Source organism: Macrotis lagotis, chromosome 1, assembly GCF_037893015.1.
Source record: "Macrotis lagotis isolate mMagLag1 chromosome 1, bilby.v1.9.chrom.fasta, whole genome shotgun sequence".
In the NCBI taxonomy this organism is placed as follows: Eukaryota; Metazoa; Chordata; class Mammalia; order Peramelemorphia; family Peramelidae; genus Macrotis; species Macrotis lagotis.
In genome coordinates this window covers 486,290,616-486,303,238 of record NC_133658.1, presented here as the reverse complement: position 1 = coordinate 486,303,238, position 12,623 = coordinate 486,290,616, and the positions used below count along the sequence as shown (strand labels likewise).

General features: G+C 36.8%; 1 protein-coding gene across 4 annotated transcripts in view; it reads left to right on the top strand.

The window, feature by feature from the left end:
• Positions 1-12,623, top strand: part of INPP4A (inositol polyphosphate-4-phosphatase type I A) — a 216,858-nt gene that overhangs the window by 159,225 nt on the left and 45,010 nt on the right. For 2 of the 4 annotated variants that reach the window (XM_074213739.1, XM_074213737.1), the window contains exons 12-15: positions 3,065-3,195; positions 6,268-6,372; positions 7,428-7,536; positions 10,259-10,276. In XM_074213739.1, the coding sequence (XP_074069840.1) occupies positions 3,065-3,195; positions 6,268-6,372; positions 7,428-7,536; positions 10,259-10,276 (363 nt within the window). The remainder of the gene's footprint in view (positions 1-3,064; positions 3,196-6,267; positions 6,373-7,427; positions 7,537-10,258; positions 10,277-12,623) is intronic. The other 2 variants (XM_074213740.1, XM_074213738.1) reach the window with 1 other exon arrangement.

Sequence of the window (12,623 nt, the reverse complement as noted above, 5' to 3'; positions counted from 1 at the left end):
AAGAAGAAGCTGAGAGATTTCACATAAGAGTCAAGAAAAAGCTTTTTCAATGGAGTGGAGACGGGGGGAAGGCAAGGGGAAATGAGTGAGCCTTCATTCTCATCAGAAATGGCTTGGGGAGGAAATGACATACACAATAAGGTGAGGAAATCTGTCTTGCCCTGGAGAAGGATGAGAGGAGAGGGACGGGATGAAGGGGAATGGAGGGAGGTAAGGGAGGAATAGGTGATAGAAGAGAGGGGAGATCGAGGGAGAGGGTACTCAGATTGAACACACTCTTGGACAGGGCCAGGATGAAAGGAGAGAGAGAATAGAATAAATGGAAGTGGGGTGGAATAGAGTGGAGGTACAGCTAGTAATAGCAAATTGAGGGGAAAATATTGAAGCAGCTTCTCTGGTGGACTTATGATAAAGAAAGCAACTCACCCCAGAGACAGCCATTGCAACCTGAAGTACATTTCTCTCTCTCTCTCTCTCTCTCTCTCTCTCTCTCTCTCTCTCTCTCTCTCTCTCTCTCTCTCTCTCTCTCTCTCTCCTTGATGTTTCCTATCGTTTTGGAAGGGGCAGGGGGGTTTATGTTTACTCTTATAACATTCAATTTACATCAATGTGTGGCATGGACACAATGTAGAGACTGTCAGACAGCCTTCTGTGGGGGGGGGGGGAATTGTAGAATTCAGAGTTGCAAAAAATGATGGGTACATATTACTATTGTATATAATTGGAAAACAAATAAAATGTTAAAATGTTAAAAGTTATCTTGTGACACATTAAAAAAAAGAAATGTGTATAAACTGATTTATAAAAAGGAATAGTATGCAGAAATCATTAAATGCTACATACTTCATACATACTACATACAAGATAAGCATATTTTGTTAAATAAAATATTATATATCCACAGAAAAAAGTATGGACCTTAACACTGCCCAAATAGAATAGCCAAGAAAATATTGACAACTACCGACTTGGCCAACTTTCCCATTTCTACAAAAAAAAAATTTTTTAGGAGAACATCTACATAAACAGAGGAAATCCTTAAATGAAAATAACATGAAAGTCTTCTTTAAAGAAGACTTCTTGGGGCGGCTAGGTGGTACAGTGGATAAAACACCGGCCCTGGAGTCAGGAGTACCTGGGTTCAAATCCAGTCTCAGACACTTAATAATTACCTGTGGCCTTGGGCAAGCCACTTAACCCCATTGCCTAGCAAAAACCTTAAAAAAAAGACTTCTTTAAAAATTATCTGACAGCAAATCAAAATTTCAGTTACATAAATTGACTTACAGGTACAGAGACTTCAAGATTTCATTATGCTTATTTTTTTGTTGATGTTTAAAAAATAGAATAAATAGGATAAATTTCCTCTGTTAATGGCACTTGTCCAACAAGATGACTCACAAGGTTTTTTGAAAAGTATAAGAAAATTTACTTTGTGCATCCCTATGATATTAGAAAACCTTGTTTACCAAAAATATCTGCCATTGTCTCAGAAGAGAGCCAAATAAATCCAAATGAAAGATAGTGAACATCTCTAGTTGCTCATGGTTACAGATGATATTACATTGATTATTTCAAACCCTTGAACTTGGTAGAGCATTCTATTTTTTTGTGTTTTTTTGTTTTTTTAAAGCCATAGAATGTTTATTAAAGATATTATTTGAGTTTTACAGTTTTCCCCTAATCTTGCTTCCCTCCCCCCACCCCCACCCCACAGATAGCACTCCGTCAGTCTTTACTTTGTTTCCATGTTGTACCTCGATCCAAATTGGGTTGTGATGAGAGAGAAATCATGTCCTTAAAGAGCATTCTAAATAAGATCTATTATGACTGAGATAACTAATGTTTAGATGCCTAAATATCACCATAGGCAAAACCAAGTAAATGAAGAATGACTATTGGTTCACACAAGACTATATAGTGAAATGGACCCCTTATATAGAGCAGTTCTATCTGTCCATACCTTGGATAGGCAAGAACTGGATAGGAAGAAAGTCTGAATTTCCTTTTGAAAAGTAACAGTCCTTTTGATGCTGAATTTGTCTAATATAATTAGACATAATAATATAATAAATACTGATATTCTTTTCATGATGCTCCAAATCTATCATGAAGTACCATAATCTCTGAAGATTTAAACTTACAGGTCATCCCAAGGACAGTGGAGAAGTTCATTATGGATGTAAGTAGGCAGCAGTATAATCTTGGTGAAGAAGTGTTCAGAATAAATAGAATAAAGAATTTCATCAGATAGATGCATCATGGGAAAAGGGGGCAGTCTAATCATTAAGATCAGTGAGAGATGACAGATAACCAATGATTCCAACAGTGTCCATGCAGTAATCATTGATGAATAGAATGGCCCCCAGCATGTGGGGGGGGGGGCAGTGCTGTGTGACCTTGTGATGTGATTACCTCACATCCAGGGCCATCTCTGGTCATCCTGATCCATATCTGACCACTGAATCTAAATAGCTCTGGAGGAGAAAGTGAGACTGATAATTTTAGCACAGCCCCCTTCACTCAAATCCAAATATGCATGTCATGGCATCACCTCCCTGATGTCATTGTCTTCTTCGAAAACTAAGGACCAGCAGCAAAAGTAGTAGTTTTTGTTGAAGTTTTTTTCTTTGTCTAACTTTTTTTTTGTAAGGGATAGCTTTCACAGTGAGTAGGGATAGAAGGAATATGTTAGAAAATTAAAGTGAGATATGAATAAAAAAGTTTTGAAAGAATTAAAGTAAATTTTTAAAAATAGTATAACAAGGGGCAGCTAGGTGGCGGAGTGGATAAAGCACCGGCCCTGGAGTCAGGAGTACCTGGGTTCAAATCCGGTCTCAGACACTTAATAATTACCTAGCTGTGTGGCCTTGGGCAAGCCACTTAACCCCATTTGCATTGCAAAAAAAAAGAACTTAAAAAAATAGTATAACAAATAGTTTACCTGAGCACCTCCATTCACATTGCACAGAATTCCAGTATTCCATTAACACAGTTTAGATTGAAGATGCTGGTCAAACCTGGAATTGAATGTAAGTTGTCTGTTTTTGTCTTTGTCTTGCAGGGTTTGTGAATTGGAAGAATTGGGAGAGCTATCTCCTTGCTGGGAAAGTCTCCGTCGTCAAATAGCTACTCAGTACCAAACCATAATACTAACTTACCAGGAAAACTTAACTAACCTACATCAATACAAAGGTTAGTGAAATTAACCTTTATTCTTCCAGGCACCTTTACCTTTTTAACTCTACAAAAATATACCATCTGTATCTCAGTAAATACTCGGTTCTAATGGCCTTATTGATCAATTATGTATTCATTTTAAATGAATTTTTATAGATTCTCATGAAAATAGGAATTTCTCTAAGTATGAGTTTTTCAGATTTCATTTTAAAAGGTGATGAATTTTGTAGTTGCCGTGGCAGTTCACTGTTGAAAAGCAATATGATAGATAAATTATTTTCCGTCTTTGACATAGCAAACAAAACCACAAAAAAGGACTCAAGTTACTTGTTATGAGCATTCGTCTTCTGAATTCTTTTATTTTGAGTGGTAGTTGAAATGAAAATTATGATTGTATAAAATAGCACTCTACCATTTAAATGTGAAACTAAAAAAAAATACTTTGCTTTTGTTTCTTTGGAAGAGAACAGTGGATAATTTTAGCTTAGTCCTAAAATGATGGTGGTACTTCAGTCCCTCTCATTCTGTCTTTGATTCCAACTGGAATAGGTTTTAGATTTTTAAATATTATTTTCAGTTGGTTTTTTAGTATTTGTGATCAAATAGTCTCATCTTAAAATGCCTTCCTTCATTCTCACAATATACAAAGATCCTAAATATCTAATATAATTTTTCCACTGAACACTTAAAATTTTCGTGTGGAAAAACTTAATCTTGAATACCATCTCAGCTTCATAGACCTACAGCTGGAAAGAACCTCAGTGACTTTCACATACTTGAGTGAGAAGAAATCATATCATAATTATGGACCATGCTAAATGTTAAGACTAAGTTATCCAGGGGCAGCTAGGTGGAACAGTGGATAGAGCACCAGCCCTGGAATCAGGAGAACCTAGTTCAAATTTGGCCTCAGATACTTATAGATTGCTTAGCTGTGTGATCTTGGGCAAGTTACTTAACCCCATTGCCTTGCAAAAACCAAAAAAAAAAAAAAAAAAAAAGATGTAGTCATACAGCTGAGAAATACCTCGACTGAAGGTAGAGAGGCATTCATCTGAAAGCTCTGCTGCTAACTGAAGAGCACATTTACTTGATAGTTTTTTCCTCTCTCCTATCCTGATAAATTTAAAAGTCATTAACTTCTGACAACTAAAAGTCTTAGACAGTTCCCTAGAACCCTGGAAGAGTAAGTGAATCACCCCAGGATCACACAATTAGTTTAAGTCGAAGACAGAAAAAGGACTTAGGTTTTCCTAACACTAAGTAAGGTTCTCTATTCATTATGCCATCCTACCTCTAAAAGCAGAGATTCTTAGAACAACCCAGAGTGTATGAACTTGTTTTATTAAATATTTTGATAATTACATTTCAGTGTAATTGACTTCTTTTATGATCCCTATGTGTATTGTATTCTATGCATTTAAAATCATTATTCTGAGAGTTTGTAGGAATCACTAGACATCCTTTACACACACAAAAATTTAGAATAAGATTATATTCTTTTAATTTCAATTCTGTCATTTCAACCTCAAATAAGTTTTTCTTTTGACTGGAATTATTCTTAAGAAAACAATGATTTTCAGTTGTGAAATGGACCCAGGTATATTCTCCTTTATCCTGTGATTGAGTCATTTGATGTAGATATTGGAGTATTTCCAGGTTCTTTGATTTTGTTAATGGTTTGCCACTTCCTTCTCCAGCTCATCCAGTAGATGAGGAACTGAAACAAATAGAGTTAAAGTTGACTTGTCCAAGGGATATCTGAAGCTAGATTTGAATTTACGAAGAGTCTTCCTGACTCCAAGCCTGGTGCTCTATCCACATAACCACCCACATGTGATGCTGGACCTGGAGCACTAGATTTGGAACCAGGAGGACTTGAGTTCAAATGTGGCCTAAGACACAGACGCACTAACTGGGTGACCTTGGGCAAGTCACTAAACCCCGATGACCTCACATCCAGGGCCATCTCCAGTCATCCTGATTCATATCTAGTCGCTAGACCTACATGGCTCCAGAGGAGAAAGTGAGACTGGTGACTTAGTACATGTAGCACCCCCTCACTCAAATCCAATTGCTTACCATAGCATCACTTTCCTAATGTCATGGTCTTCTTTGAAAACAAAGGACAAACATCATCATCATCATCATCTTCATTTTGTTATTGCTTGTATACCTCTCACTTCCATAAATTGCAACCTTTTAATTAATTAGAAGACAATCTTCAGAAGTTATGTTAAAAAATATCTATCACCTTACACCTAATGCATGATCCTTTTTGAATAGCTAGGCTAGTTCTCAAGCTCTGTTTTTGAAGGTTTTCTAGCTTAGTAGAGTCTTTTAGAATTGTACTTTCCAGTGATATAGCCTTTGAGAAACTTTGGTGACCCACCATGCTGTGACATGGCATTGGCATAGGACTTGAGTGTATGAATAATCAAAATAAGGTCTAAGACATTTATTACAAAATTCCTTCCAGTCTGTTTACATTGACTAATCTGTGTTTATTGTTGTTGCTGTCATTTTGTTTGAAAAACTGTTGTATGAAAATCTACTGCATATTTTTCTTTTGATACTTCCCCCATTCAAGATAGATAGGTATTGTTCTAATTGAGCAGATAGTTCTAATTTTTGGTGTTAAAGTGTCTCTATAGTTGGAATTAAGTCATTTCTGGCATAGCCATGTGGTAATAGAATATGACATATCCACCCACTTGCTTTGCATAACTCTGTGACTCTCTTTCATGCCACAGTGTTGAGCCAGAGCTTCCAAATGGTGTATTGCTGTTTCCATAGAGCTCTGATGACTTTCCTCACCCTTACTAACAGCATGTTCTACCTAAACATCCTGGAACTAGTCTCCTGGCCAGCAAGTTGCCCTTTCTTCCAGTGTTTACACCCACCTACCATCTGCAAGTTAAAATGTTCTTGTAGGCAACGCAGAAATCTCCAAGCCACCACCCCAGCATACCTGGCTAAATTCAGAAACATGCCGATACCTTTTTTTTTTTATACTTTTTATGTGCCATTTGCAAAGAGAGACTATCCTTTGTATAATATATATCTTCTCTTATTCCTTTGCTTTAGGTCCCTCCTTTAAGGCGAGCAGTTTGAAAGCTGATAAAAAGTTGGAATTTGTTCCCACAAATTTGCACATACAGAGAATGCGAGTTCAAGATGATGGAGCATCAGGTATTTCTCTTTCCTTCCCTTTTTATTAAGCCTGTATTGGACTTCTCTCATTCCTAGACAACTAATGCCTGAGATAAACATAAGCAATAGCCTTTTTCACATAATCATCTACTGGGGAGCTTATAATAAAAAGTGTAAAGAGACAAGGGAATATCATAGATTTTTATACTTTTTCTTTTAAAGGGCCTTTTGACTTTCAACTCCACCATCCCCTGGTCAATTCTGTTTCTTAAAAATCATTTAATATCTAATCCCAAATTGCCAAGAATGTCCTACAAGAAGGAAAAATAGTAAAGAATTACCTAATCTAGTTCCTTAATCCTATATACCATTCTCTTTTTAAAATTTTTTTTTTTTGCAAGGCAATGGGGTTAAGTGATTTGCCCAAGATCACATAGTTAGGTAATTCTTAAATATCTGAGGCCGGATTTCAACTCAGGTTCTCCTGACTCCAGGCCGGTGCTCTATCCAGTGTGCCACTTAGCTGCCCCATGTACCATTCTCCTGAATGAGAACCCATCTCTTGATTTGTAAGATTTACAGGCAATTAAGTTAGTTTTTTGATGTAGGTGGTAGAAATGCCCCTCCCTTATTTACCTTCCTTCCTTTCTTCCTTCCTCTCTCCCTGTTTTTCTTTGTTTCTTTCTTTTCCTTTCTGTCCTTCCTTCTTTCTTCAGTCTCTCCTTTTCTTTCAAATTAAAATCACCTCTCAATGAGGAAACCACCTCTATCAATTCCTCTTCTATCTACTCTATAACTCTTGGTTAAGCGAGTTCTCTGGAATGCTATGAGGTTAAGTGCCATGCTTTGTGGCCCACAGCCAGATTGCACCAGAGGAAAGATTTGAGGTCTTCCTTATGTAAGCCTTGCTTTCCACCCACTGGACCAGAGCTACCCATCATCAGTGCCCTGAAGTCTTATGACCAGACCCTAGATAATGGTATTCTTATTTCACGGCATCTGGAGGCTGGCATGGAAAGCTTTGTTTGGTGGCCGTGCTGACACCTGTGGGTCGTTAGCCTGGGGCAATTGACAAAGCCTTTCTTTTCCTTCAGATCAGAACTATGACATCATCACCATAGGAGCAGCTGCGGCACATTGCCAAGGCTTTAAGTCAGGGGGTCTTCGAAAACGACTGCACAAATTTGAAGAGACCAAGAAACAGTAAGTAACTATGGAGTTCCCCAATCTTTATTTTTGTTTGATGCCCTTCAAGCTTTTTTGGGGGGGGGAATTCTGGCCATTTTGAGCTGCTTCTGGCTCCATGGAAGGAGCTGCCTTGTAGAATTGGTATTGTCCTTTGTATTTGTGTCAAGGAGCTGGCTGAATGGCTGAAGGGATCAGATTCTTCTTCTCATTCTCTTTAATTTAAAAATTTAGGAGAAATTACTTTTTAAAAAAGTTAATCTGACTTTGAAAGTCATTTAGCACATATAGTTCTTTTTTCTTGATGAACTGAAGCACATGAAATTTATTATGAAAGATTATCTTTGAATAATGATGTCATTATAACTATCATTTCTCTAGAGCTTTTAGAAATTTTGTAAAGTACTTTGTATTTGTTATATCATTTAAGTGAATAACTTTTTTCAGTTCTGCTTTAGTTACTTAAACCTCATTAAAATTCATTTAGTAGGCTAAGTCATGTACTCTCAGAACAGAAACTGTCATTAGTCTCTAGAGTCAACAAGACGATGGGTAGGGACAGTCAAGCTCAGTTAGTTTTGCTGAATCACCACCCAAGTAAGACTTACTTAAGTCTCCTTTGTAAAGCAATCAAAGAAGAGTGACTCTGCAATCTGTTTTTTTAGCTGGAGTGATAAAGAACTCAAAAGCAAGAAGGATAGTGAAACTAGGAGACTAAATTACAAAAGTACTTTAGTTAAACCAGGTTTGGAACCTGCCTGTGTCTTTACATCTAGCTGTATGGGTCCCTGAATTGACTTGAGTTCAAGCTTGGTACTTCTGCCTTTTGGTAGTTAAAGGAAGAGACCTCATAGGATAGTTAGTTCATTATCCTGATGATCTGCATGTATGAGGCCTAATAATTTTGCACGTGAAGTCTTTATTTTAGAGCTTTGGAGAATAGTTATATCTTGAAGAATCTTGGAATAGGAAGTTAGGAGAAAAGGACCCATAATACCATTGAAATAAAGTTGAGCCAAGGAGGAGAAATCCAAAAGAATTAAAATTATACGAATAGAAATATGAGAGAAAACTTTAATAGCATAGTCATTCAACACATATTATATGTTTTCCAGGCCAAACATAATACCATGATTTTAATTGCTAGGGTACAAAGAAAGGCAAAAACATAGGCCCTGCCCTGATGAGTTTACATTATAACGGGAGAACAACACTTTGAAAGCACATGGAAGATAGTCTCAATAGGGAAGGCAGGGGACAGGGAAGGGCTTCCAGAAGGTGAGATTTGAGCTGAGTCTTGAAAGAGCCTAGGAAAACCAATAGGTAAAGGTGGGGGGAGAGAATTCCAAGCATGGGGTTTAGCTAGGGCAAAGGCAAAGAATCCAAAGAGGAAACGTCTGTTAAGAAAGTGCAAGGACATGGAAACAATGTAGAGACTGACAAATTGCCTTCTGTGGGGGGTGGGGGGAGGGGGGAGGGAAGTAAGATTAGGGGGAAAATTGTAAAACTCAAAATAAATAAAATCTTTAATAAAAAAAAAGAAATTGCAAGGAGGCTATTCTATCTGGCTTTCCTGGTTAGTGGAAGGGACAGATGTAAGAAGACTGAAAAGGTAGAGAGGGACAAGATTGGGAAAGAGCTTTAAACTGCCAAACAGGGGGTTGTATATTTGATCCCAGAGTAATAGGGAGTCACTGGAGTTTATCATGGTAAGGGAGGGAGGTGAAAGAGTGTGACTCAGATCTATATTTTAGGAAAATCACTGTCCTCAAAAAACTGATAAGCTATGTAAAAGTTGCTCACTAGAGATTGTCTGTTTTCATTGACAACAAAATGGGAGATGTCTAGAAAATTTTTAGATGTAGGCCTGCCTGGGTTCAAGGGCTAGACTAGAATATCATAGTAGATTACTTTCATCTTCTGAGTCAATACTGTCAAGAAATTTTCTTAAATTTAGGCAAGCTGAATAATTCACAGCTCTATAGTTCAGCAATTCCAAGCGTACTTGGTAGACAGGATTTGTTGTGCTTTTCAGCAAGGCTAAGAGATAAAATGAAGTCTTGACTCAAGCCCATTACAGCCAGTCAGAAACCATGTGCTTCTGTGGCCTCCTTGGATGTTGCTCTGTGACAAGCATCTGAGTGCATTTTGGGTCATTATGATAGAGTATGTGTCAGGTCCTAACAGATGCTGACAAGAACACACCTGCTAATATTGTTATTTGGTAGCATCATTGCTCTGCCTCCTTAAGGGGGGGGGGGGTCAGACAAGGGAAGGCATGAAAGGGAGAGACCCAGGACTAGGTGTTAACAAATTAATGAAAAACACTTTCACCTAGTGTCAAAGAAATAATGAGCGGTGTTATTAATGAATTTTCCTCAAGTGCTTTCATCTGTGCTCAAACACATGATATATATTTTTTCATCCCTCCACCCATTACTAATATAAAAATCCCTCATAGACCTTTAGTTTCATTTTGAAATTTTCTATTGAGAACAAATCTGACCTTTTTGTGGATGACTTGCCTGTGGGCTTTGAGCATGAAGCAACTAATTAATATTCCCTGACTCAGTTAATATATATTTGGTCCATAAATTTCATCATCTTTTTACTCAGGGTTTGTTGTTTTTTGTTATTGTTTTTTTAAAGAAGTATTTCCAAATCATTTGGCTTATTTTTGCATTTGTTTTTTTTTTTTCTCTAACAATCTGCTAACTTTAATTTTGATTCTTTTCTTTAGCAGTTATGAGGAATGTTGGTGAGTTTTCTGTTTGTGAAGAGAGTTTTTGTTGGGGGCCTTGTTCTTAAACAGAAGAATATTGTACCGTATTTCTAAATGTACAGCGCTTTTTAAATGTTGTGTAGTGTGGCACCATTGTCGATGTTGGTTTTAAGTGAACGTAGTTATAAATGTAGGAATTATTTTTTTCCTCTTCCAACTGCAATTTTCTTAGATAATGAATAGCTAATTCTCAAATTTATTATTTTCTTTAAAATCTTCAGCTTGAACATGAAGCATGATAGTTGACTCTGAGGGAATAGACTACTGTTTCTTTTTAATATGAAAAATGATTAAGAAAGCAGTATGCATATGTGTTCCTACTTTGTTATTTCTCAGGCACTTGTAATCTTACTTTGGAATTATTTTCAAACAATTTTCTTTTACAGCCATCACATCACACTGCCCTCCTCCCCATCAAACCATTTACACAGAAAATGGTATCTTTTGCTTCTAACCTGGGATAGGTAGAATAATTAAAAATTAATTAGCTGTGTCTAAAGCAGGTATTCTTTTTTTTTGAAAGATTTTATTTATTTGCAATTTTGCAATTTTTCCCCTAATCTTGCTTCCCCCCTCCACAGAAGGCAGTCTGTTAGTCTTTACATTGTTTCCGTGCTATACATTGAGCTGAATTGAATGTGTTGAGAGAGAAATTATATAAGAAGAAAAAAATAAAATATAAGAGATAGCAAGATTACTTAATTAGATAATGGCTTTTTTTAAAATTAAAGGTTATAGTCTTTTGTCTTTGTTCAAACTACACAATTTTTTCCTCTGTATGCAGATGGTATTCTCTTTCGCAGATAGCCCAAAATTGTGATTGATTGTTGCACTGATGGAAAGAGCAAGTCCATTAAGTTTGACCATCACCCCCATGTTGCTGTTAGGGTGTGCATTCTGGTTCTGCTCATCTCACTCAGCATCAGTTCATATAGATCCTTCCAGGCTTCCCTGAATTCCCATCCTTCCTGGTTTCTAATAGAACAATAGTGTTCCATGACATACATATACCACAGTTTGTTAAACCATTCCCGAATTGAAGGACATTTACTTGATTTCCAATTCTTTGCCACCACAAACAGGGCTGCTGTGAATATTTTTGTACAAGTGATGCACACTTTTTCATGATCTCTTCAGAGTATAGACCAGTAGTGGTATTTCTGGATCAAAGGGTATGCACATTTTTGTTGCCCTTTAGGTATAATTCCAAATTAGGGCAGGTATTCTTAATCATTTTTGTGTATGCACCCCTTTAGCAGTCTGAAACATGGACACTTTTTCAGAATAATGCTATATACTAGGTTTCTTCTTTTTGGTTTTTGCAAGGCAAATGGGGTTAAGTGGCTTGCCCAAGGTCACACAGCTAGGTAGTTATTAAGTGTCTGAGGTTTGATTTGAACTCAGGGCCTCTCGACTGCAGGGCTGGTGCTCTATCCTAGTTGCCCTTTCTAGTTTTTAATTGAAAGAAATAAAAGTTCAGTTAGATGATGATAATTCCCCTTACCCTGTTACAGATTACTTCCCCATTTGCCCCATCCTGAAATCATTCCAATAGCATTTTAAGAACCCATGGTTTGGAGGATTCTCTTCAACTCCTGTTGTAAAATTGACGTTTAACATTAACTCATGCACAACATTAAAATGTTTGTTACAACATGGACTTCCTTTTTAATAGAGTCCTAATATAATCATACTCATTTTAAAATGGTAGAATGCACATCCATATTATGCATTACTTTAATTTGGGCAAAGAACCTACCAAACAAAAGTGTTAAAATTTCCCTTTTCTTATCAAGGACTAGTTTACTTGTCAGATCTATGGAAAGGGGAGCAGTTTATGACTAAGGAAGATATGGAGAATATCACCAAAAACAAACTAGATGATTTTGATTACATTAAACTAAAAAGCTTTTGCACAGACAAAACCACTATAACTAAGATCAAAAGAAATGTAGTAAACTGGGAAACACAAGCTTTACAACTACTGTTTCTGACAAAGGACTCATTTCTAAAATATACAGAGAACTGAATCATATTTATATTTTTAAAAAAGTCATTCCCCATTTGACAGATGGTCAAAGGATATGCAAAAGCAATTTACAGATGAAATCAAAGCAATCCACAGCCATATGAAAAATTGCTCTAAATCATTAATAGAGAAATGCAAATTAAAGCTTCTCTGAGGTACCACCTCACACCTCTCAGATTGGCCAATATGACCAGAAAGGATAATGATCATTGTTGAAAGGGTTGTGGGAAATCTGGGACACTATTACATTGTTGGTGGAGCTGTGAACTCATCCAACCTTTCTGGAGAGAAATT